This window comes from Plasmodium falciparum (genome assembly GCF_000002765.6).
Source record: "Plasmodium falciparum 3D7 genome assembly, chromosome: 6".
Lineage (NCBI taxonomy): Eukaryota > Apicomplexa > Aconoidasida > Haemosporida > Plasmodiidae > Plasmodium > Plasmodium falciparum.
Window position 1 is genome coordinate 452,501 of NC_004327.3, and position 27,955 is coordinate 480,455.

At 17.3% G+C, this 27,955-nt stretch overlaps 8 protein-coding genes across 8 annotated transcripts; 4 read left to right on the forward strand and 4 right to left on the reverse strand.

The window, feature by feature from the left end:
• Positions 1–166: 166 nt before the first annotated feature.
• On the forward strand, positions 167–946 carry PF3D7_0610700 (conserved Plasmodium protein, unknown function; the record flags this gene model as incomplete). Its single annotated transcript, XM_961003.3, has 3 exons — positions 167–201; positions 370–498; positions 847–946. 3 exons carry the CDS (start codon positions 167–169, stop codon positions 944–946), a joined length of 264 nt encoding a protein of 87 aa, XP_966096.1.
• A 224-nt stretch (positions 947–1,170) lies between these two features.
• On the forward strand, positions 1,171–3,189 carry PF3D7_0610800 (transketolase; the record flags this gene model as incomplete). The annotated part of the gene is made up of 1 exon (XM_961004.1): positions 1,171–3,189. The coding sequence occupies one exon, from the start codon at positions 1,171–1,173 to the stop codon at positions 3,187–3,189; it is 2,019 nt and encodes a 672-aa protein (XP_966097.1).
• A 1,057-nt stretch (positions 3,190–4,246) lies between these two features.
• PF3D7_0610900 (transcription elongation factor SPT5, putative) lies at positions 4,247–8,089 on the reverse strand (the record flags this gene model as incomplete). The annotated part of the gene is made up of 1 exon (XM_961005.1): positions 4,247–8,089. The coding sequence occupies one exon, from the start codon at positions 8,087–8,089 to the stop codon at positions 4,247–4,249; it is 3,843 nt and encodes a 1,280-aa protein (XP_966098.1).
• Positions 8,090–11,063: 2,974 nt separating this feature from the next.
• On the reverse strand, positions 11,064–12,176 carry PF3D7_0611000 (SNARE associated Golgi protein, putative; the record flags this gene model as incomplete). Its single annotated transcript, XM_961006.2, has 3 exons — positions 11,064–11,200; positions 11,323–11,886; positions 12,014–12,176. The coding sequence occupies 3 exons, from the start codon at positions 12,174–12,176 to the stop codon at positions 11,064–11,066; spliced, it is 864 nt and encodes a 287-aa protein (XP_966099.2).
• Positions 12,177–13,697: 1,521 nt separating this feature from the next.
• Positions 13,698–13,949, reverse strand: PF3D7_0611100 (succinate dehydrogenase subunit 3, putative; the record flags this gene model as incomplete). The annotated part of the gene is made up of 1 exon (XM_961007.1): positions 13,698–13,949. The coding sequence occupies one exon, from the start codon at positions 13,947–13,949 to the stop codon at positions 13,698–13,700; it is 252 nt and encodes an 83-aa protein (XP_966100.1).
• A 1,031-nt stretch (positions 13,950–14,980) lies between these two features.
• PF3D7_0611200 (AP2 domain transcription factor, putative) lies at positions 14,981–16,142 on the forward strand (the record flags this gene model as incomplete). The annotated part of the gene is made up of 3 exons (XM_961008.1): positions 14,981–15,179; positions 15,361–15,880; positions 16,025–16,142. 3 exons carry the CDS (start codon positions 14,981–14,983, stop codon positions 16,140–16,142), a joined length of 837 nt encoding a protein of 278 aa, XP_966101.1.
• A 1,406-nt stretch (positions 16,143–17,548) lies between these two features.
• On the forward strand, positions 17,549–18,724 carry PF3D7_0611300 (ATP synthase-associated protein, putative; the record flags this gene model as incomplete). Its single annotated transcript, XM_961009.1, has 3 exons — positions 17,549–17,551; positions 17,724–18,232; positions 18,394–18,724. The coding sequence occupies 3 exons, from the start codon at positions 17,549–17,551 to the stop codon at positions 18,722–18,724; spliced, it is 843 nt and encodes a 280-aa protein (XP_966102.1).
• Positions 18,725–19,157: 433 nt separating this feature from the next.
• On the reverse strand, positions 19,158–21,650 carry PF3D7_0611400 (SWIB/MDM2 domain-containing protein; the record flags this gene model as incomplete). The annotated part of the gene is made up of 1 exon (XM_961010.1): positions 19,158–21,650. The coding sequence occupies one exon, from the start codon at positions 21,648–21,650 to the stop codon at positions 19,158–19,160; it is 2,493 nt and encodes an 830-aa protein (XP_966103.1).
• Positions 21,651–27,955: the final 6,305 nt, after the last annotated feature.

Here is a 27,955-nt window from a genome sequence, read left to right on the forward strand (position 1 = left end):
TATGTAGTAAAAAAAAAATATATATTTTTTTATATATATAAAATAAATATATTTTTATATTTATATGTTATTTTTTTTTTTTTTTTTTGTAACTTTAAATTTAATGTGAAGTTTATAAAAGAGTTTTTTCTTTTTCTATGATATCTTATTATTTACTTTAATTATAATGGGAGAAGTAGAATGTGAAAAATCAATTAAGCAGTAAAATATATAAAAAAAAAAAAAATATATATATATATTTATGTATTTATATTTTATTAGTATTTATAAATCTTTTATATGAATGATTAACGTTCTATATATATATATATATATATATATATATATATATATGTATGTTTTTTTTTTTTTTTTTTTTTTTTTTTATAGTATAATAGAAATAAATTGTTTATCAGAAAAAAACAGTAATATTTTATATAAATGTTTATTAAGTGATGATTCACTAAAACAAAACGAAATGTTTACACGTGCAAATGTATCTGGAAGTATATTAAAAATGTAATTACAAAAAATATATGTTATAAAATAAATATGCTTATTTCTACATATAAATAAAATATATAAATATAAATATATATATATATATATATATACATTTTTTACCATATTCATTACGAAATATTGCTTGCCCTTTTTTTTTTTTTTTTTTTTTTATTATAAATATATTAATATATTAACAATATATATATATATATATATATATATTGTATACCATTTTATTATTTTTTATTTGAATGCTTATGTTAAAAATATTTTTTAATGCAATTATAAAGAATATATAAATAACAATTACCAAGTCATATTATTAGTATATAGATATATTTTATTTTTTACTTTTTACTTTAGAGAGTTACAAAGTAATACTTGTGAAGATATAAGATATAAGGCAAAAAATATATACGATTATTTACATTTCTTTTTTAAAACTGTAGAGACCTTTGCTTAAATAGAAACATTTTACATGTATATATAATTTTTTTTTTTTTTTTTCCCCCTCTTTCAAACTGTTTTATAATTATCACTTTAATATTTTACAAAAATTTATATATATATATATATATATATATATATATTACCATAGCATTCATAATTTATTCAAGCTATACCTACTTGTAATCATTCAAAAAAAAAAAAAAAAAAAAAAAACTTATTTCATTTTTTATCATTCAAATGAACATTATGGATAACGAAATAGACACAAAGTGCATAAACGAAATTCGTATGTTATCAGCAGAATTACCATTAGAAGCAAAGAGTGGACATCAAGGAGCTCCAATAGGTTGTGCCCCTATAGCTCATATATTATGGTCTTATGTAATGAATTATTATAATGAAGATACGAAATGGATAAATAGAGATAGATTTATTTTGTCGAATGGTCATGCTAGTGCATTATTGTATACTATGTTATATTTAACAGAACAAGGATTAAGTATGGAAGATTTAAAATCGTTTCGACAATTTGGAAGTTTAACACCAGGTCATCCAGAAAATCATATAACAAAAGGTGTTGAAGTTACTACAGGACCATTAGGTCAAGGTGCTTCCAATGCTGTAGGTATGGCTATAGCTGCTCATAATTTAGCAGATAAATATAATACAGAAGAACATAAAATATTTGATAATTATGTATATGCTATATGTGGTGATGGATGTATGCAAGAGGGTGTATTTTGTGAAGCTGCTTCACTTGCTGGTCATTTAGGTTTAGGTCGATTAATTCTTTTATATGATGATAATAAAATAACTATTGATGGTAATACTGATTTATCATTTACAGAAAATATAGAGAAAAAATTTGAGGCTTTAAATTGGGAAGTTCGTAGAGTTGAAGATGGTAATAAAGATTATAAGAAAATATTACATGAAATTGAACAAGGTAAAAAAAATTTACAACAACCAACCCTTATTATTGTTCGAACTGCATGTGGTTTTGGTACAAAAGTAGAAGGCACTTGTAAATCACATGGATTAGCTTTAAATGATGAAGATTTAAAAAATGCAAAATCTTTTTTTGGTTTAGATCCTCAAAAAAAATTTCATATATCTGATGAAGTAAAAGAATTTTATAAAAATGTTATACAAAAAAAAAAAGAAAATTATATCAAATGGAAGAACATGTTTGATGATTTCTCTTTAAAATATCCACAAGTATCACAAGAAATTATAAGACGATTTCAAAATGATTTACCAAATAATTGGAAAGATGCATTACCAAAATATACACCAAAAGATGCACCAGGTGCTACTAGAAACCTATCTGGAATTGTTCTAAATTCAATAAATAAAATATTTCCAGAGTTAATAGGAGGTAGTGCAGATTTATCCGAATCAAATTGTACATCATTAAAAGAAGAAAATGATATAAAAAAAAATTCTTATGGAAATAAATATATTAGATTTGGTGTTAGAGAACATGGAATGGTAGCTATTACAAATGGATTATATGCATATGGTGGATTCAAACCATATTGTGGTACATTTTTAAATTTCTATACTTATGCTTTTGGTGCTTTAAGATTAGCCGCTTTATCAAATCATCATATTCTTTGTATAGCTACACATGATTCTGTTGAATTAGGAGAAGATGGACCAACACATCAACCAATTGAAGTTTTATCCTTACTTAGATCCACTCCAAATCTAAATATAATTAGACCAGCTGATGGTAATGAAGTATCAGGAGCTTATTTATCTCACTTTTCTAATCCACATACACCAACTGTTATTGCCCTATGTAGAAATAAAGTTCCACATCTTAATAACACACAACCTGAACAAGTCTTAAAAGGAGCATATATTTTAGAAGATTTTGATACTTCTAATAATCCAAAAGTTATTTTAACAGGTAGTGGATCAGAATTACACTTATGTTTTGAAGCTAAAGAAATTTTAAAAAATCAACATCAATTAAATGTAAGAATTGTAAGTTTCCCATCTTGGACCTTATTTAAAAAGCAACCAGAAGATTATCAATATTCTGTTATGATGCATAATCATCCAAATTTACCTAGATTCTATATTGAACCTGCATCAACACATGGATTCGATACATATTTCAATGTATATATAGGTATTAACCAATTTGGCTATTCAGCACCTAAAAATAAAATTTGGGAGCACCTAGGGTTCACCCCTGAAAATATTGTTCAGAAGGTATTAGCCTTTATGAAAAATAAACTGAAATGAATATAATTAGGATATGATATAATAACACCAAACTAAATGTACACACATACATAAATATAAATATAAATATAAATATATATATAAATATATATATATATATATATATATATATATATATATATTTATTTATTTATTTATTTATTTATTTATTTATTTATTGTTATCACAAATTGGCTTTTAACTATTGTCAATAAAAAAAATTATCAAAGTATAATTTATATATTATCTAATTTTGCTTTTATATATTTTTCCATATTATGGTAAAATAATATTTTTATATATCTTATATGACTTTATTATAATTTCTCTTTCTATATATATATATATATATATATATATATATATACATACATATACATATTTACATATTATGTGGAAAAACTAAATTAATTCCCCTTCTTATAGTTTACTAATTAATAATATTTAATATATAAAATGACTTATGAGAGTTGTAAAATTATTAAAAAAAAATTTAAGTGAAATATACAAATATTTATGAAATATAACTAGGATAAAATAACATTCTTTAATTATAATATATATATATATATATATTCACTTATAATGTATAAATTTTTTCTTTTCTAAAATACATTTTTTGCTTCATTTGTCAAAAAAAAAAAAAATAAAATAAAATAATAATAATAAAATGAACAGGAAAAAATTTCACACCTTTCAACGAATAAAAAAGTATATAATCAAATTAACCTTCTTAATATTGAGCACATAAAAAAAAAAAAAAAAAAAAAGTTAATTTAAAAAAAATAACATTTGTTATAAGAAAATAATCATCTCGATAAATGTTATATCTACATAAAAATAAAAACGTATTAATATTTAGAACACATGAAATTTATTTCATGTTAACATATAATATGTATATATATATATATATATATATATATACTACATTATATTTGTTCCTATTATGCACTTCTTTTTATCTTTTCCTTGTTTGGAAAATGGGATAAATATATATATATGATATATATATATATATAAATGGGTGAACACCTTTATGTCATTTAGAATATTTTATTATTATTTTTTGTTCTACTTATGGTATATAATTTTTATATAAAAAAGTATTTTTTAAATGACATGTAAGCAGTCCAGAGGCAGTATTAGCATGAACCTCATTAATTTTAATATCTTGAACTGTTCCTTCAATTTTCTCTCCTTTATCAAAAATTAAAATATGATCATTTTTTTTCTGAGGTTTTAAAGGAACAACTGCATCTGCTACTATATTAAATGTTGTTTTATCAGTTTGTATTTTTAAAATAGTATATGCATTTTTTGTTATAACATCAATAATTTTACCTATTTCATTATAAAATGGTCCTGGTGTTATAACCTTTACCATAATATCTATATGTAACCATATAGGACTTTCTTCTTTTTGATCATTGTTATTTATTTTATTTGGTATTATATTATTATATTCTTTTTTCGTTTCGTATTTATTATGATGCTTTTTATTTTCTTCACCAATATGGGTTACATAATTTTTATGCTCTTCATGTTTTATATTATTTGATGAATCCCTAAAATTATTGATGCTATGTTTTTTTTTAAGATAATCATCTTCATAATGATTATTATTACTTTTATAATCCTTTTTTTTAAAATCTGGATTATCTTTATTATTATATCTATTATCATGATGATTATATCTATTATCATGATGATTATATCTATTATCATGGTGATTATATCTATTATCATGATGATTATATCTATTATCATGATGATTATACCTATTATCATAATGATTATGCCTATTATCATTATGACTATATTTATGAGGAGATGTATATACATTTCCATTCATATTATTATTATTATTATTATTATTATTATTGTTATTATTTGCATAACTCCATTTATCTCCGTAATTATAATAATTTCGTTGATTATTTGTACTATCTATTGAAAAATGTTTGGGAGGTAATTTATCAAAACTTTTTTTTTCTCTTGGATTATAAAAAGAATCATGGAATTTATTTTTTTTTTGATCTGACAATTGAAACATTTGTAATGGTTTTAATTTATTTTTATTTTCTATATCCATTTCATCATTTTCTTCACATGCATTTTGATCTTTATATGAATCTGATATAGCACATTCTATTCTTTTTTGTCTTACTGTTTTAGGTTTGATTTTTAATAATAATGTAAATTCATCTCTTTCAGCATCTATAACATCTGCTAATAAGCCTTTATATACACCTGTTAATATTTTTACTGTTTTCCCAATAAATGAATTGAAATTATTATTTTTTCGTAAATAATTTGTATTACTTCTAAATAAATTATTATTTGTTATAATTTTTTTTTTTTCAGCTGGATTTCCTACTAAAGAACAATTTTGACATTCTAAAACAACAAAACCATTATCTTCAATTTTTTTATTTATTTTACCAAAAATTTTATTTTTCCATATATACATAATTACTGCTACTTTATTCCTATGTGCCCCACGTACAATTTGTATATTATCTCTTGATTGAACAATATTATTATTTTCATCTCGACCTACTTGTCCTACGGCTGAACGTTTTGATGTTATACAACCTATGGTTGTATGTAAAGTTGTATTATTATTTGTTAATACACGTATATGTTTATTCTTATCAATATATGTTAAGACACCTATTTGTCTATCATTTAATTCAATTAAATCACCTACTGAAAATCCATTTAGGGTATGTACACCTCCTAACCCTTCACTATTATTAATAGATAAAGATAAATCTTGTATAGAACATCTTAATTCTGTATTTAAAGATGGAGAAAATATGAGTGCAACATTTTCTTTATAATCTATAAGGGAAATTAAACCACTTTTTCCTTTATGTAACCCATTAATAACTGTAACATTATCTCCTTCAATAAAATATTTGGTTACATCACTAGGTAAGAATTTAAATTGTTTTGCTAAATTATCTGGATTTATAGTTAAAACATTATCATTAACTGCAGTTATGGTACCTATTAAATTACATAATTCTCCTTTTAAAATTTTGACTCTTTCATCTTTTTTAAATAAATGTAGAGAATTTTTATTTATAAAAGATTTGGTAATACCTAAGGTAGCTTTTTCACCTGCCATACCATTATTTTTATTAAATTCTCTTATTTCTGTTAAAGTGATATTTGCATTTTCTGTAATGAGATATTTGATATTCATTTTTTTTAATATATAACCATTTTCTTCAAAAATATTATTTTGATATTTGATAGTTCTTGGATAAGGACCTGTTTCAATAACACCACCAATACGTTCAATTTCATCTCTATCAAATAATTTTTGAAGTGGTCTTTCTTTTTTTTTCTTTCTTAATTGTAATGCTTCATCTAAAGAATCTTTTTTTTTTTTTTGTTTTGTTTTTTTTTTTAAGTTTTCTTCATCATGTACATTTGTTAAATAATCATCATTTATATAACCATTTCCCATATCTTCATTTGATGCATAAGCATTTGATAAATATTCATTTGATGCATATCCATTTGATGCATAACCATTTGATGCATATCCATTTGACATATATCCATTTGACATATCATCATTTGGATATTTTGAAAAATTGGAACTTCTATTCATATCTAATTTATCATTAAAATAATAAGAATTGCTTTTATTATTTTTATCAATTATAGATGTTAATTTATTTAAAGATGATTTCTGATTATAATATTTACTTTTTTTTGCATTCATAAAATGTTCATAGGTAATTCTAGGTATTAAACGAACAATCGCATATATACCTTTTTCATGAATTTCATATATTTGTCCAATATCATTTATATATAATCCTCTTTTTATCCTAACATATTCATTAACTTTGGGTATATTAATTTTTGAATGGCACATAGTAAATATAGAAGTCAATTCTTGTATTGGGACTATCGATATTTCATTAAGATTAATAAATTTGAATCCTAATAAAAATTTTTTTAACATATATAAACTATCTGCTTCTATATATATATAACCTTTTAAATTATCAGAAACATATATACCTTTAATATTAAAATCATTATCTTTTAATTTCATAAACTTATGATAAATTCCTATAGCTAAATTTCTTTCTACATTATTTTTAAATAATTTTATTAACCACATTTTCGGACTATCAATAGTTTGTAATCGTTCTCTTCTTTCATCAGAATAATCATCTCCTAATATTTCACCATCTGTTAATGTTTCTCCGTCTGTTAATATATCATCTTCTTTAACTTCTTTTTCATTTTCATATCTTTTGGATAATTTATTAATTGCTTGTGCTAAATGATTTGTTCCACTTTTTAATTTTTGTTCATATAATTTTTTCTTTTCTAATCTTTTTGCTTCTTCAAATTCATCAATGTACGAACTTTCATATTCTTCTTCTTCATCATCATCTCCAACTTGTGCTTCTGTATCTAAAAAGGTTGATAAATATTTATTTTTTCCTATTCTTCTTTTTTTTGATCCACTTTCAATCATATCTTTATTATTATTATAAGTACTATTTTCGTATAATAAATTTTCATCTTCTTCATCTTCATAATCTTCTTCTTCGCCGTCATCTCCATCATCATCATCATCATCTTCTTCTTCACGTCCTTCAATATCTTCTTCAGCTTCTTCTTCATGTTCCTCCTCATCATTATTATCATCAAAATGGTTATGTTCATTATCTTCTTGCCCTTCCTTATTTATATTTGTGTTTGTATTATTTATTTTTTTTCTTTTCCTTGACATTTCTATATTTTTTGCATCATGTTCACTTATATCATCATTATTATTATCGTTTTTCCTTTTATTGTTTTTAATCATTTCTTTGTCAACATCACTTTCGTCGTCACTAAAAATATTCTTAGTGAAATTTTGTTCTTTTTCCTTTTCAGCCATTATTATATATAAATAACTTAAAATATATATATATATATATATATATTATATATATATTTTTTTTTTTTTTTTTTTTTTTGTTATTAGTACTAGTTTGTATATTACTTATATATATATATATATATATATTAATTATATAATTATATTTTATAAATTTTATTTCTCATTTGTCACCTTCTTATAATTAATCAAATGTTACTTTAAAAAAAATAAAATAAAATATTTGTTTCGAACTTTACCATTTTTTTTTATTTTAATTATTCTTTTTCTCTCAAAATATATATATAAAAAAAAAAAAAAAAAAAAAAAAAAATTAACAGGATTAAACGAATAAATATAAAAATATATAATCTTATATATTTCTATATTTGTATATCATATATTATATTTTTGGATTAATCATAAAAAATAATATATTTATTATAAATATCTTTATTTCTTTTTTCTTCTCAGTTTTGGAATATAAAATATATAAATATATAAATATATATTTATATATTATATATATAATACATATATTTTTTTTTTTTTTTTATATACATAATATTAATGAATATTATGTAAATGTATATATTTATTATAGATCTGAATAATTACAATTTATCATCTATAAACGTATTGAATTAAATTAAAAAAAAAAAAAAAAAAAAAAAAAAAAATTATAAAGATTTCATTGTAAATGAATAAATAAATAATATTATATATTATATTATGTATGTAATGTATATATTTATAATATACGTATAAATATTATCTACTACATTTTCATATCATATTATAATAATATATTTATAATATATATAATAAAAATATTATTAAAAAAATTTACATTTTCTATAAAATAATTATAATAAAAAAAAATTAATTTGAAATAAAATACCTATTAATAAACTTTTTATTTTAATTATTATATTATATTATATATATATATATATATATTTAATAATTTATACCTTTTTTCTTTTGGGAAAAATTTTATTTTTTTTTTTTTATAAATTCACACAAAATATAATATTAAAATTAATCCTACTTGAACAGTATAATTTTTATTATATATATATATATATATATAATTAAGGAAAAAAAATATGTACTTATAGTTCCTTCTTTTTAGTTAATTTTAATCTGCCTTTGTAATATTATTAAATATATATAAGTATATATATTATAAAATAAATTATATATTTTTATAATTTCCACAGTATATTTAATTAAATATATATAAACAAAACAAAGAGAATATAAGGAAAATAAAATTAAAAAAAAAAATATATATCCAAAGAAACAATTTAGAATTTTTATTAGGAATATATATATATATATATATTATTTATTTTTTTTTTTTTTTTGTTCTATTTCGAATAATTTTTTTTTTTTTTTAAGTTCAAGAGACATAATTTAGCAAATTTAATGAAAAAAAATAACCATCAACTTTTTAATTTTAATAAAATTGTTTATAAGAAAATTCATTAAGATGAATCCTTATGATTAAACACATATAGGACACCAAAAAATGGTTAATAAAAAATATATAACATAACATATATTTATTTATTTTATTAAAAATGGTTTTGAAAATAACAAGGAAAAAGAGGAAAGGATAAAATGATTAAACCATTTTATTAATATTTATTATATCATAATAAAAGAAAAAAAAAAAAAAAAAAAAAAAAAAAAAAAAAAGAAAATCGTCTATCCATTCTTCAAATAAACGTAAATAATGAGGACCTATATATGATGAATCATCTAAATTGCAAAATTCAATTCCCATTTCTTTGGAATTCTTTTATATATTCTGCTTGTAATATTTATTTCATAATTAATTAATATGTGTTTCGCCACCTAATCGACAGCTAACCTTTTTCAATATATATTATTTTTTTTTTTTTTTTGATATTCCACGATTTATTATATCTTTTCCTACAGATATAAATCAATATATAATAGGCATTTATTGTCTTTGCATTATGTTGCAAAATATGTGTATTATCTCTTTTTTCTTTTTTTCTTTTTTTCTTTCTTCTTTTCTTTATCTTTTAATTGTATTAAGTTCTAATTGTTTTAGTATTCCTATTAATGTTATAACTTTGTATCTTTTATGTTATGTCATGATATATATCATGATTTTTATCCATATTAATTAGATTTTTATTTAAATTTTTAAAATTAGAATATTTTCGAAGTAAATGAAGACAGAAATTAACAACTATAATTTTTAAACTACAATTATCGGTATAGTTCAAATATTTTATTTCATCCAAATTTATTTCTTTTTTTTGATAATGTTTTTATAGAAAAATTGGTTATTATTGTTATAATATATTCTGAATAAATTTATATTTTGTCTTTTTCTTTATTTTTACTTAATTTTAAAAAAAACATATAATGATTTTATATATACATATATATATATATATATATATATATATATATATATATATATATTTAAGTCATTTATTTTTTTATAACAAGATATTATTAAAAGTTAAGATGATTGATGTGTGTTTTAAATAACAACAAAAAAAATGAAATAATAAGTAAATAAATAAATAAATAAATAAATATAAATATATATATTTTTTTATATGTATGTGTATAAGGATATATTATTCATAAATTAAACACATACATTCAAACATATAATTGAACAAGATAAAACAAGATATTAATATTTAATTTATTACATTAAAAAATATAAGAAATAAAAAAAATACAACATGAAAAAGAAGAAGATATTTTTTATTTAACAAAATGTAAATATGTGTAAATGAGAAAATTATGTGAAATTTAGAATGATAAAACAAAATGATTTAACAACAAAGTGAATGATAAAAAAAACAAAAGAGATAGAAATTATCAAATATTGCATTTGATGGAAATTAATACATAAAAATAATGATAGAAATAAATAAATAAAATATATATATATAGATATAACATTTTAAGGGTGATTGAAAAATTGGTACTAGTTTATCTAAAGACTTATCTCTTTATATTTACTGCTTACTATTTTTTGAAAAAGTAACAACAATATTATAAATGTTATGGGTACATAAAATTGATGCTTCATATTTACTGAAGATAATCTGTTTAATGCTTGTCCTATGGAAACTAAAAGGTATAATATATATATGTATATATATAAAAAAATAATAATAATAATATATATATTTATAAATATGAAAAAAAAAAAAAATATATATATATATGTGTGTGTGTAATTATTAATGTACCCAATATGATAGTATTTGGTAAAAGTCCAATATACGTTGCTAATACAAATGGAATTACAGGAAGTGATAAAGTTGCTCCAAGTATATTAATTAAAGAATTGGGGAAAATTGGAGTTAATCTTAAAATAGCTATATAAAAAAATAAGTCCAATTTATTTTTAACTCTTTTTTTGATTTTTTCTTGAAATTGTATAAGGGATTTCTTAAAAAAATGTTCAATGACTGTTTTTCCATAATAAACAATTATTGCATATGCAATCAATGGAGATATGGTTGATAAAATAGAACAATATAAAATAGAAAAAACATAATTATAAAAAGCTCCTATTAATATGGTTATAATACTAGCTGTTCCAGTCATCCACCATAAAAAAATTGGAAAAGATTGATAGAAAATATAAAGTAATGATAATAGGATTAATAAAACCATTCCATGCTCATTTTTATATGATACTAAAGAATCATATAGAATTTTAATTTTCTCTCTTTTATTGAAATTTATTAAATCTTTAAAGTTTTTAGGAATTAATATTTTTAGTTTCTTTTTGCCTTCAATATTTAAACCTGCGCATTTAAATTATAAAAAAAATATAATTATATTTAAATTATATATATGTGACGGTATATATAAAAATATATATATATATATATTATTTTGTTTTATTTTTTCTGTCTATTTAACAGTTCATACCTGGTATTAGATATATGTACAATGTTATAAGTAATATAAAGAAAAGAAATATTAAGGATAGATAAAAAAGATGAAGCTTAACCTCTTTATTTTGTTTTTTTTTTGAAATAGATGACAATATATCTGTTTCATGTGTCATTAATTTTATTTTCGCTTTATTCATTTTTACTATTTATATGACTAAAAATATATTGAATAAAATAATAATAAAAATAAAAGAACAATGACAGTTATTCTAATTTACTATCAAATATTAAAAGTTGCAATCAAAAATAAATAAAATATTGTATAATATATATATTGTAACTATTTATCTATTTAATATATATGTATATTACATATATATATATATATATATATATATATATATATATATATATTTATATTTATATTTAATATTCCCAAAAGTATTTTTAAAAAATATACCTTTTTTAAAATAAGGATTCCAAATAAATACATAAAAATATTATAATCATAAATCTGAACATAATTGTGATTGCAAATGAATATTTTTGTATGCAACACTTGGATATTTAAAAATGCAAAAAAGAATGAAACTTTTTTAAACATACATTATATTATATGTGTAATATATTTTAATTTTTTTTTTTTTTTTTTTTTTTTTTTTTTTTTTTTTGGAATATTGGAATAATTTCATACAAAATACATTTAAAAAATAAAAAATATTAATAAATGGATAAATATATATTTTTTTTCAAAACATAAAAGTGTGTAATGGTTTATTTAATGAGAACAAAAAAAGCAAAAAACTTAAAATGTATTTAATTTATTTATATAAATATATATATAATATAATATATGTATATATATTCATTTTATTTTTATTTTATTTTTTTAATTTATGGTTATTTTTTTTCTTTTTCGAATACATAGGCTTTATCTTCAAAGAACTATTCAAGAAAAAAAAAAAAAAAAAAAAAAAAAAAAAAAAAATTCCATAATTTAAACATATTTTCCAAATCCTTAGGTATGATTTTTTTATTCCTTTATTCTTTTTTTATTTTTTATTTATTTGTCATATATTCAACCAAAAATTTAAACCTTACAAATTACAAGTTGTATTAATATTAGTATCCATCTTTTCCTGTTCCTGTTCCTTTTTACATAATTTCAGATGCTGTTTCTACAAATGGACATAAATTGTTCATTTAATAATTTAATTTTAATTATAAGAGCATATTATGTTTTATTTTTTTATATTATTAAATATGTAACATTGAAAAAAATAATAATAATATATGATAAGAAGTCAAATTTAAAAAAAAGAAAAAAAAGAAAAAAAAGAAAAAAAAGAAAAAAAAGAAAAAAGAAGAAAAATGGATAATGGGTAACAAATAGTAAAATGAAATGAATTATTTTCAAGAATAGAAAACAAAAGATTAAAATTTTAAGAATTAAAAACATTAACAATTTAAATATTCATAAAAAAAATATTTAAGTTTCCTTAAATAAATATACATATATATATATATATATATATATATATATATATGTGTTTGTTTTAATATTTCCTTTTGCTTCAGATTATTTGGTATATATGACCATATTCACATTTATTATAAAAGAAAAATTCTTCTGGTATATTATTGTCTTTATATGGTTATTATATATATATATATATATATATATATATATGCTTTATATTGTGAATATATGTTTGGTGTTATTCATCTTTTTCTTCTTCCGGATCTTTCATAAAATAATCAAAGATTGAAAATATTTTGTTGAAAATGTAATAATAATTTGTTCCTATACATATTCCAATTACTAGCCCTATTACTACACCAGTTGAAAATCCCCAGATGGATTTTTTCACTTCTTTTTCTATTTCATCTAATTCTTTCGATGCATAAAAATGACTTAAAGACGCTCCACCTAAAAATAAAGCTGGTAAATAAAATGCCTTTCTTACCATACTTTCTTAAGGGTATATTAAATAATATATATTTTTTTTTATTTTCATGAATATTTTAATATAGTTTTCTGACTTTTTTTTTTTTTTTTTTTTTTTTTATATTAATGTGTATTAAGACTTTGAAAATAATTTTGATATCATTCTTTAAAAATATAGTTTAAGCAAAAAAAAAAAAAAATAAATAAAATAAATTAAATTAACAAAAACTAAAAAACTAACAATATTAAAAAAAAATAAAATTGACAATGATCATATATCATTTAAACGTTTGATAAATGTGGATAATAAATAATACATATATATTTTATTATTATTATTATTATTATTGGGATGGAATATTTAGAAAAATTATAAATAAAATTATAATCAAAATGATTTTAAAAAAAATTGTAAATAAATCATGTCCAATAAATATTTTCCCCTCATAAATAATTAACCAGGTGAAATAATACATATATATATATATATATATATATATTTACATTTACATTTATATCCTCCTTTTAATTGTTCAAGGTTGACAAAATTTACATAATTTTTAAATTCTTATACAAAACGTCTTCACAAATTTTGTATAAATCTAAAAATATAATATAAAATAATATTAACAATTATCAATACACAGAAAATAAAAGCAAGTTATATGTATTAATATATATATATATAATTTATGTGTATATATGTAACTATTCGATACAATTTTTTGTGTGTTATATTTTTTTTTTTTTTTTCCAATACATTTACCAATATACATATTATATATATATATAATATATATATTATTCATTTATACATATTTATAAAAAAATAAACATATATATATATATATATATATATATATATATTGTATAATATATTTATATATAAATACAGGGTAATAAAATATATACACGACAGTTAAAGAAACAATGAATTATATATATTAATTCAAAAAAGTGTTTTATGTAAATCCTTTTCTATTTATAAATAAGTGTAAATGATGATATAATAATAATTTAATGGATTATTTCATTTTTTTTTTTTTTAATAAAATGATTAGAACTTTCTTAATAAATGATAATTATTTCCATAAAATTACTTATAGAAATATTAAGTATAGTAATAATGTTGAAATATTTAACATACACTTTTTCAACTTTGTATCGTGTAATCTTCAAACTAAAAACTATGGTTTAATATTCTTCAATAATAAAAGGAACTTTGGAGTAAAAAGAGTTATTCAAAAAAGAAGTAAGAACTTACATTTTTTTTTTTTTTAAATAATAATAATATATATATATATATATATATTAATTTACATGTTTGTATTTTTAATTCTCCATTTTACATAACACGAATCATATCAATTTTTTAACTCCTATACATATATATATATATATATATATATATATATATATATTAATTTATATAGAATATATGCTAAAATTAATACAACCACACCAGGAACAGTTTGACCCAGAAAAATATGCAAAATATCTTGAGCAAGAAAGAATGAGTGAAAAAGTAAATATAAATAATATTAATATGGACGATGAAAAACAAGTTGAATTATACGAAAATTATTTATTAAATTATAAATATAATAAAAGGCAAGTTGAAAAAAATGGTACTTTACCCTTATCATTATTATCCTCTTCATTCATTCGAAGAACAATTTATTCAAATAGAGAAGATGTCTTAAAAAAATTAAAAAATATTAACTGGAAAAAGTACTGTTGTAATGTTAAAGGGGTAAGGTGGCATGCCAGTGGAGCATGGCGAGTTTATTTTTGTAAAAGAAATTATCAGCATAATTTTTTTGTTAAATGTGATTGTTATTTTCGTGTAGGTATTTATGGTTTTGAAAAAAGTAAAGAACTAGCTGTCCTTTATAGAAAAAGGCTTGAATATGAATACCTTTTATTGATGAAAAGGTGGAAAGAAATTGAAGTGTAAGAAAAATAAAAATAAAACAACAGTGTTCATATTAATGTGTAATAAGATAATTATGACATTTAAAAAATGTACACATATATAAAAATACATATATAAAAATATATATATATATATATTTATTTTATTTTTTATATATATAGGGAAAATGCTAAAAAAAGAAAAATGATAAAAGAATCCAAACAGAAAGACAACTATAACTTGGAACTTGATGAAGATACCCAACAAATGGAAGAAGAAAATTATATTAATGAAAAATGAAAACCTAAAAGTCTTAAATTTTAAATATACCTACATATTAATTTTTAACGTCAATATGTTTATAATACAATTTGAATCAAAAATGAAAAATTAAACTAATTATAATTCTTTTTTTAATTAAATAATATTTATTTTGTCTTTTAAAATATGTTTATATATATACTACCTTTTTATTATTTGATTTAATTATTTAAAAAATTAATCTTTATAAGTACAATATGTATGTATATATATATATATATATATATATATATATTTATATTTATTTATTTATTTATTTATTTATTTATTTATCTATCTATTCATTTATTTTTATACACTTTAACCTCTTCATAACTTCACAATTATATTAATTTATTTCATAATATATAAAACAACTATATATATTCTTCCTCCTTTATGTATATAAATGTAACATCGTATATAAAGATGTATTATATATGCGTATATATTTTATGTATATAATAAACCAAATTATATAGAGCTCTTCAAAATGTTTGTCCATTTGTAATAAAGTTCTCTTTTTTTTTAATTCCTATTAATATCATATATATTATATAAAAGGTTTTAATATTTCATTTATATATATCAATATAATTTTTATTTGTTCTATAAAAAAATAAATTTGAAAAAGAAACGTTCACTATTTTTAAAAAAGAAAAACATTATTTCAGGTATTCTTTATATATGTATACTCAATTTTTCATTTTTTTTTTTTTAATATTATTATATGTATATATATATATAAAATATTATATTATATGCACAACATATATTTCGTAATAAAAATTTTACATTCTTATTATCTTGAAAAATGATTACACATTTTTGAATAGGAAAACAAAAAAAATAATAATATTATATATGCATTTAATTGTTATATTGAAATTAAATAATTTTTTTTTTTTTTTTTTTAAATATTTATAAAAAAAACAAATATATATATATATATATATATATATATATATATATATATATATATAAATAAGTTTATTTTAAAATATAAAAGAAAATATTTTTATAATAAGCCCTTGGAAAGAAACAAAATTGTAATTCTTAAGTTTTTTTTTTTTTTTTTGCCTTGTATTATATATATGCATACAAAATGAGAACAAATATTAATATATAAATTTATGTTTTTGACAAATCTTCTTTATTTGAACTTTTCATACTACATAATTTTTTATTTCTATATTTATCGTTTTCTTTTTCTTTTTCTTTTTTTTTCGTGGAATACAATCTATAAAAAAAATAAAATAAATTAAAGCATACATTATTATATATATATTATATATATATATATATATATATATATATTTTTTTTTTTTTTTTTTTTGGAAAATATAAAAATTGTTAGAGCATAATAATAAACCCTAATATAATGTTGATTTAACTTTTATACAAATATGGTAATACAAATAGGATTAAATTATAATTTTAAATAAATAACATATATATTTTATATTTTAAAAATAAGGAAAATATCATTAATTAGTACATTTATATATCTATATATATATATATGTGTGCACTACCCTTTTATTATCATCTTCATTTTATTTTTTCTACTTTCCTTTTTAGTTTCGATTAAATAATGTGAGACATTTTTTAAAAAGTAAAATTAGGTTTAGTGGTGGAAAGCAACATCCAAAATGGGTTGTTAAGGATAAAGAAAAATATAATATTTTTACTTATGATAATTCATACTATGGAGAAAATTTTAGATATAATAATTTTATATTACATTTAAGATCATACAAATATTATATTGATTATATCATTGAAAACATTTACAGAACGCTTAAAAATTGTGCAACATTTTTCTTTAATCCAATAAAAAATATTATATTAAAACACAACCCTGATATTCGTTATCAATTAGTAGCTCTTATGGCCTTTTTTGGAACAACATCTGCCATAACATGTTATCACAATAATATTTATCAAAATATAATAGATGTGACAAATATGTTAGAATTAGGAGTAGTAGATGATATGAAAGAAAATAATTTTTTTGATACACAAAGTGAACTACAAAATAAAAATATCGAAGATTACAGTCAAGATCATGAAAGATTAACAAACTTATGGTAATTTTATATATTTTAAATGAAATATTTTTAAATATATTTATGTTTATATATAAAATCATTATATTTGTGTACCTTTTTTTTTTTTTTTTTTTTTATTATTATTTTTATCTTTATTATCATCTTGTTATATATTTTTCTTCTTTTTATAATTTCAATAGGGAAATGGCATTAAAAGATGCTACACAAAAAAATAGCTTTAATCAATTATGCAACTTTTTAACCATAAAAGAGGATGAACCAATAGTTAGTTTCAAGCCAAAACACATATGGAGATATAATATGATACCTTATGGAGAAAACAACCCTGATACGAAAACATTTGCAATTCCTGCTTCTGAAAAACCATTTAGATCATTTGCTTTAAATTTTACATACAATAACTTATCAGGAAATTGGGGAGATTATGTTGATAGAAGAGATAATAAAGGATCATTATTAAGACCATCAAGATATATGTTTACGGATGTATTAATACCCACAACCAAATAAGCATTAAAAATGGAATGGAATTAAGCTATATATTATGTGACATCCAAATGGTACCTTGTTTTATTTTATTTTATTTTATATTATAATATATTAATTTATTATTTTATTTTTTTTTATAAATAATAAAAGAAAAAAATAAATAGTTACAACTAAAAAAAATATATATATTTTTATTTTATTATTTTTTTTTTTTTAAATCCAAATAAATATGAAAATCAAATAAATAAAATTAAAATATTAAAAAAAATTACTTTAAAAATTAGAAATGAAAAATGAAATTTGTACACTAATATAAAATATACACATATATATATATATATATTATTTATTATTATTTTTTTTTTTCTTCAATGCATACACGTTTTATTAAAATGTTAACATAATTTTAAATAAAAGGTAATAGCATTTTTGTGTCCTATATATTTATACTTCCTTAAAAATTATTATTATTATTATTATTATTATTATTGTTAAAATTATAAAAATTTCCATTAGGACATTGCTCCATATGTGCTGTCATATTATACATTTGATTCATATTATTTTGTGAAGACATGGTTTCATTATAATAAGGGTTAGAGTTCATCATATACTGGGGAGGATATGTAACCTGTTGATTATATAAATTATTATAATTATCTTGGCCATTATAGTGCATAACATTATTTGGTATATCCATATTTACCATATATGGGGGGTTTTGCATGTTATTATTTATATAATTTATATTGTTACCAAAATTTTGAAATGTATTAATATTATTATTATTAACTAATTGAGGATAATTCATATACTTATTAGAAATACCTTCACATGAATTGTTTTTTAATACATTTTGTTGTGTATAATTATTATTTAATGTTTTCAAATGCTTGTCCTTTGTTTTATTTAACATTATTCCTTGAGTATTATTTATATTTTCATATATATTTGGATTTTCTTTTCTTTTACATTCTAAATTCATTGAATTTAATACAGATTTAAGAATATCATCAAAATTTTTATTTTTAATTAATAAATATTTTGATATACCTCTATGAACCCACGGTAACTTATAATAATTATCATTATTAATATTAGCTGCCTGTTCATAAATATATGAATTATCATTTACGTTTTGCATATTTTCAGAAAATTTACTATTCATAAAATGATCAATAAATTTACATGGATTTTCACAAAAATTTTTATAATGTAATCTTAAACCATTTTTATGTTTAATTTTATTTAATGTTTTTATAATTTTTTCATCTAATTCATTTATTTCATTTTGTAATCCATTTATCATTTCAAATGTTGACATACCCATAGACGATATTTTGTCATTATTTTGTTCTTGCAAAAAAACTTGGTCCCTTGGATCCTCTTTATTAAAATTTTTTTCTTCAATACCTTTCGTTTCTTTTTTTACATCTGAATTATTAGTATTATTACATAATATCATATCATTATTTTCTTGTTCTTCTATTTGTTTTGTTATATTTTCATCAATGACTTCATTATCATTTTCAACATCTGTTAAATTATTTGATTCTTTTATATTACTTAATGATATATCTTCCGAATTATTATCCAAATTTTCCTTCTGCATTATATCTTTTTCAGTCTCATGAATTTCACTAAGTATTTGATCTTCATTTGAATTTTTATGATCATCACTATTATTATACACTTGTTTTTTTTTTTGCACATTTTTATATTCATCATTGGAACTCATTTCATTTAATTTATTATTCATTAAATATTCCTTTTCATTAATTCTTAAAAGTTCCAATAACTTATTAAATTTGTGCGAATCAAGTAAAAATTTTTTATATTCACCATTTTCAAATGATACATATGGTTCAAATGTATCAATAACAATATCATAAATACTCTCCGATTGTTCAGAATTTTCTAAATCAATAACATGCTCTAATACTATTGGTTTCTGAATGGAAATATGTTTTTTCAAAAGTTTAGGTAATTCAGAAAATTCATATTCGTCTACCTCTAATATACTTTTTAAAACTTCATCTGTTTTCATAATACTTGAATCAATTAAGTCATTTTCTAAACTATATGCATAAATACATCTTATTATTTCTGATAAAGTTTCTTCTGATGATTTCATAAAATCTTTTAATTCAGGAGATAGTTCAAAAAAAGGGATTTTTTGATCTAAAAATAGAAATATTTTCATTGTTTCTTTTGTATTTTCATTTACTATACGAGTAAATGTCAACTTATCACAATCATAATAGTTTTTATTTTTTTTATCATAAATAATTGTTTCGGTATCTCTCATAACTATTATGGTTGAAAAAAAAGAAGTAAATTTCATAGCACTAGTACTACAATAATCAATTTCTTGTTCACTTATTTCAGATATATTATCAACATCACTATATGAATTTTGACTATCCATTTCCTTTGAATTCATCCCATTTTCTTTTATGGAATTATTGGAATTCAATTCACTTTTAATTTTTTTGGAACGTGATAAACATTCTTCTTTTTCAAATAAATCTTTATCATTCTCATCTAAATTTAAAACATAACCATGAATATTAAAAGTAAATGTTGATGGACTAACATAATTATAAATTCTATGCGAATCTGCAAGATTTATATTTGAAGGAAAACTCACTTCTCTTTGTCCATCTTTATAAATTGTATATATATGAATTCTCAATTTGCGTCTTACTTTTTCGGACTTTAAGTTAGATGAATAAGCTTCATTTATATAATAATTACTCATATTAATACAGGAGTTTATTTCATTCTCGTATTTATTTAATATTCCAAGCAAATTATAATTTTTTTCATCAATATCCTTAATGCTTGGCGTTATAGCTGACACAAATAAATTTTTTATTATGTCATCCTTTTCATTACAACTACCAACAAATAAATTTCTTAAATTTCCTCTATCAAATAGTTCCATAAATTCTTATTTTTTTTTTCATTAAATATTCAGATCTATTTATTAGGATATAATATTATATATCCATATATATATATATAATATATAATTATCATAAAAAGGTATCTCTTTTAATATTCGAGATAAAAAAAATTAAAAAATATATTGTATTTTTTTTTTTTTTTTAAGGATTTTTAAAATTAATTTATAATAAATAAATAAATAAATATATACAATATATATATATATATATATAAATAATATAAAAAAAAAAAAAAAAATTATAATAATACTATTATTATAATTTTTTTTCGTTATTTTACTTATTTTAAAATATAATGGAAAAAATGAAAATGTAATAAATAACTAATAATAATAGAATTTGTTCCTGAAAATATGTGATTACATAATTATATATATTATAATATATATATATAATATGAAAATATATATATATATATTATTATGTATTATTATATTATTTATAAGCTTAACGCAAAAATAAAATATATACTATTTTATTATATAATTGGCATATGTATTTTATATTATATATATATATATATATAATATATATTTTTTATGACAAAGTATTATTTTTAAATATATTATTTTAAATTTATTTAAAAAAAATATAATTATACTTCTATTTTATATATAAACTATATATTATATTTTTTTTTTTTAAATTATGAAATTATAAGAAAATATTTTTTTTATCTTTCATTTGAATTTCGAAAAATTAAATTAAAAAAAAAATATATATATATATATATATATATATTTTTAATATATGTATATTTTTTCATTTATTTTAAATAATTTTATGTACTTTTTTAAGTAATTCTTATTTTTTTTCCGTATATATATTTATAAGTATTATGAACTCACAATAATATATATGTAATTATAATTATGTACACGTTTTATAATTAAAAAAAAAAGAAAATTTGCATTATTTTATAAGCTAAATTTTCCAATTTAAAAACAACAAAAGAACCCCTTGAAGATAAAAATTTAAATGAAATGGAGTTTACATTTATTATAGTTTTTTTTTGTTTTCTTTAATAAATATAATTATTATTTAATGTTTGAGAATAGTAACGTTTTATAATTTATATTATATTTAATAACAATATATTAAATCATAAAATTAATAATAGATTATATAAGATTTTATTATAAAAAAATATATAACTGAAAGCACAAATACTGTCAAAATTTTTGTCCAAAGACACATAATATAAAAATAAGGATTTTACACCTATAACCATATAATTGTAATCATATGAAATAAGTAAAATTGCATTCAATTTTTTGTTTTCGTTTTTGTTTTTTGTTTATTATTATATTTTTTATAATTATATTGTTTTTAAATTTTTTGCAATTACAAATTTTTTTATATTACTGTTAAAATATAATACTACGTATTATTTTTCATTATATTATTATTATAAAAATATGAAATAAAAATGTAGATGACACATAACAAGATTATTTATAAGTTATTCTTTTAAATACGATCAGTTAATATTATACATATATATATATATATATCTTTTTATTAACAAGGTTTAGAAACAATAATTAATAAATTAAAATTATAAAGTTTCAGTTTTCCGTTAGAAACAGTCTTACATATTTTGTAATAAAATTATGAAAAAAATGTATTTTCAAATGTTTTTAAAAATTATATTTTTTAATAGAAGTATATTCTCTTAGAAATATAAAATATTGTAATTATGTTAATAAGATTATATATTTCATCGAATCTATATAAATTTATTATTTTAAGTTACTATGATATTTTTTATTATTCAATTATATTAAAAAAAACAAAAACAAAAGGGAAATGTAAAATCCTGTACCAAACACTGTTTATAAATATGTTTTATCTTATGATATTTAAATATATATAGTAATATATATTTTTTTTTCATAAGTTATATATTTTAAATTCTATAATATAAAGTTAAAATAATACTTATAATTAAATATTTTTTAATTTACTATGGAATTTAAATATATACAATTTAACAAACAAATTTTATGTACAACACATGTTAGTGATACAAATAAGACAGAAAAAATATATTGTTTGTTCATCCTTATAATTATAGCTAAATAACTCTAAATAGGAATAATTTTTATTTTTAATTAAAAGTTTTAAGTATATTTAAGTAAATATAATATTATATTAAGTTTTATTTAGTGTTAAATAATAACATATAATTATTAAGACCTTTTAGAATAAAATAATATTCATGATTTTCTGTGACTCCACTATATCAATTGTAAATATAATTTTTAATGTTTTAATATAACATTTGATAATTAAATGTAACAAAAAGGTTCCCTTTGTATTTTCTAATATTCGAAAAATATTTTATATTATTCATTTTTTTTATCACTAATCGATTGTTCTCTATGTGTATAATCAGTTGTGTTATTTTTAATATTTTAAAAATATTATTTATTAAACGGCATACATAGAAAAAGATATATAGATAAATAAATATATACATGCTATGTTCTAACTAGTTTTTTTATGCAATTTGTTCAATTTTGTAAAAATAAACATATTTCATTAAAGATTACATGCAATTCTATATTATTTTTAAAAATAAACGAGGCTTTACAATCATATATTTTTGAAATTATTTATTATTAAAAACAAAACATAATATATGTTTTTGACTTTTTTAACTGTATATTATATATATTTCAATAAAATAATAAGGAATGTATAATGGAACATGTATTCTATTTTAATTTATTATATATATATATTATCATTTAATTTGTTATATTTATTGAAAAAATATAGGTAACAGATTCTTATATATACTAATATAACATCATTTGAAGTATTTTATTTTTATAGAATACACATAAAAACTATGATTACACATAACATGAATAGATACATAAAATAATAATTTTTATAAAAATATTTATTAAAATTTATTATTCATATGTTTAACTTTTTTATTTATATCATATATAATAAAACATGTAAATTTTATGTAAATACAATTTTCTTATTATGTTTTCAAAAACATCACTTTATACTTAGAAACAATATAATATATTTTTTATTATATTGGCAATACATTTTCATTAAAATATTTTTCTTAATTTTTGATCATTATGTTTTCTTCTTTTCTAATGATTATCTTAACGATATATAATAAGATAATTTCTAAAAATGGTTTAAATTACATAATTTAAGAATACCATGAAAATATTTTTTTCACATCTATACAAAATAATAAAATAAAATATATGTTTCGAAATTATATTTTTCAAAGTTCACATTAATTCCTTTAGGTAATCTTCTTTTCACATAAAATATAATATAGAAAAAATACTGCACATAATTATAGAAGATTTTCTCTAATTTAAAAACAAGGATCACTCCTTTTTTTTTCCTTTTTTTTTTTTAAATACATTATGTTAATGTATAATTTTTCTGTATTATATCATTCAATCAAAAGAAATAAAATTAAAAACGTAATATTTATTTATTTAAATGAATCGTTCCTTCTATATATGAAATATATATCTTATGTCTGAAAGTACAAATTTTTTTCTACTTCGGGTTATATACATTTTCCAACAGAACCATTTGCTTCACAGAAAATCATATTATAAAAAATATATGAATATTGTATATATTGTTAATGATCCATTAATTAAATATATTTATGTATCTCATAATGTTCATGTTTACTAAAGTGTATTATATTCTATATACTGAAAAAAATATAAAAAAAAAGGTAAAATTGAAATATTATATTGATCTATGAAATTTCTAAAAAGAACATTTAGGATTTATAATATGAAAAGTTTCTATTCTACTAATCAATAAATTATATAAATCATTTATAAAATACAAAAAAAAAAATACATTATAATATATATTTATTATATATGTGTAATATAATTATTATTCATATACATGTAAAGGAAACTTCAATTAATAGGAAAATATATTTCTACAGCACCAGATGCATACTTAATATTAATTCTTTTAGACAACATAAGATAATAATATATTTTTAATGAATTTATGTGAAAGATACTTATTATATAACAAGAAAAGAAAAAGAATTTTCTTTTAAAATTTAAAACTTTACCATTTTACAAAAAATACATTAATGTAAAAAAATGTAGCATATAAAGTTCTTATAAAAGTGATTTATATTTAGTAATATATTAAAATTAAATTTTAAATATATATAATACTATTATATTCTTTTTATTCTGAAATAAATACTTAAAAATATAGATTAGTGTTATTGTAGATATTTGAATATAAAGCTACACAAATACATAGAATATACCATTATATAAGGAAATGCATTAAAATAATTTTATAAATATTATATATTTATTTTAATTTATAAGAAATAAATATGTTGTAATATTATATATATAATAATATATAAGAATCATATTACACATTTTATAAATAATTAAAATTAAATGTACTTTTTTATATATTTTTAAAACAGTAAGTAAAATAATATAAAAATTTTAAATATTAATTAATAAAATAGAAAAATATTATATAATAATTAAATTAAATTAAATAAAATTAAATATAATACTAATATAATTTAATTTTAATATTAAATTATTTAATTATAATTAAATTAAATATAATAAAAATAATAAATAAAGTAATAAATAATTATAGTTTAATTAAATAAAATTAGATTAAATATAATATTAAATTATTTAATTTATATAATTAAATTAAATATAATAAAAATAATAAATAAAGTAACAAATAATTATATTCAATTAAATAAAATTAAATTAAATATAAAATTAAATTATTTAATTATAATTAAATTAAATATAATAAATATAACAAATAAATAAATAAAGTAATAAATAATTATATTCAATTAAATAAAATTAAATATAATATTAATATAATTTAATTTTAATATTAAATTAATTATAATTAAATTATATATAATAATAAATTAAATTAAATAATATATAATTAAATATAACAAATTAAATAATAAATATTTTTATTTTAAATTAAATAAACTTAATATCAAATAATAAAATAATAAATATTTAAAATATAAAATTATAAATTAAAATAATAAAATAAATAATTAAAATAATATATAAATAAATTAAAATAATATTAAAATATAATAAGTATAAATAATTATGATTAAATTAATAATATTAATAAATAAAATTAACAATATAATTTTAATCAAAATTAAATATAATAAATAATTAATTAAATATAAAATAAAATAAAAATAGTAAATATAATTAATATAATTATATATAATTTAAATAAATAATTAAATTAATAATTAAATATGATATAATAAAATTAATTAAAAATTAATATAATAATAAAAAATATAAAATAAGAAATAATTAATTAATTATATAAATTAATATTAAATAATATTAATCATATATTATAGATTTAATATATATTAATTTAAAATAATAATATTATTATTTATTATTAATATATTAATTAATTAAATTATTTTAAATAAATAATAATTAAATAAAAATATAATATATATTTAATTTAAATATTATATAAATTAATAAATAATATATAATTATTAATTTATTATAATAAAATATATTAATATTTAAATTAATAAAATAAATAATAATATATATTTTTTTGTTAAATTATAATACATATATTATCAATATATAATAATTTATTTTATTAATTAATTTATTTATATTAAATATATTAATTTAATGTGTTTGTCTTTAAATAATATAAATTATTATTTAATTTTAATTATTTTATTTATTTGTTATAATGATTAAAATGAATTAAATTATATTTAAATAATTTATTTTATATATTAATTAAATATTTAATTATATTTATTATAATTAATTTAATTATATTTAAATAATTTATTTTATATATTAATTAAATAATTTAATTATATTTATTATAATTAATTAAAGAATTATTTTTATATTTATTTAATTAAATGAATTTATTATAAATGTATAATTAACTATTTATTTTTAATTAATTTAATTTTATATTTATATTATATAATATATATATTATTAATTTAATATAATTAATATATTTAATAATTCCTTTTTTTTATTTATTAATATTATTGTCTTATAATATATAATTAATTTAATTTATTATTTAATGTTATTATAATATATTATTTATTAAATATAATAAATTTAAAATAAATAATTAATTAATTAATATTTAATATAATTAAATATTATATATATATAATTAAATTAATTTTATTATATTAATTAAATAAATATAAATAAAT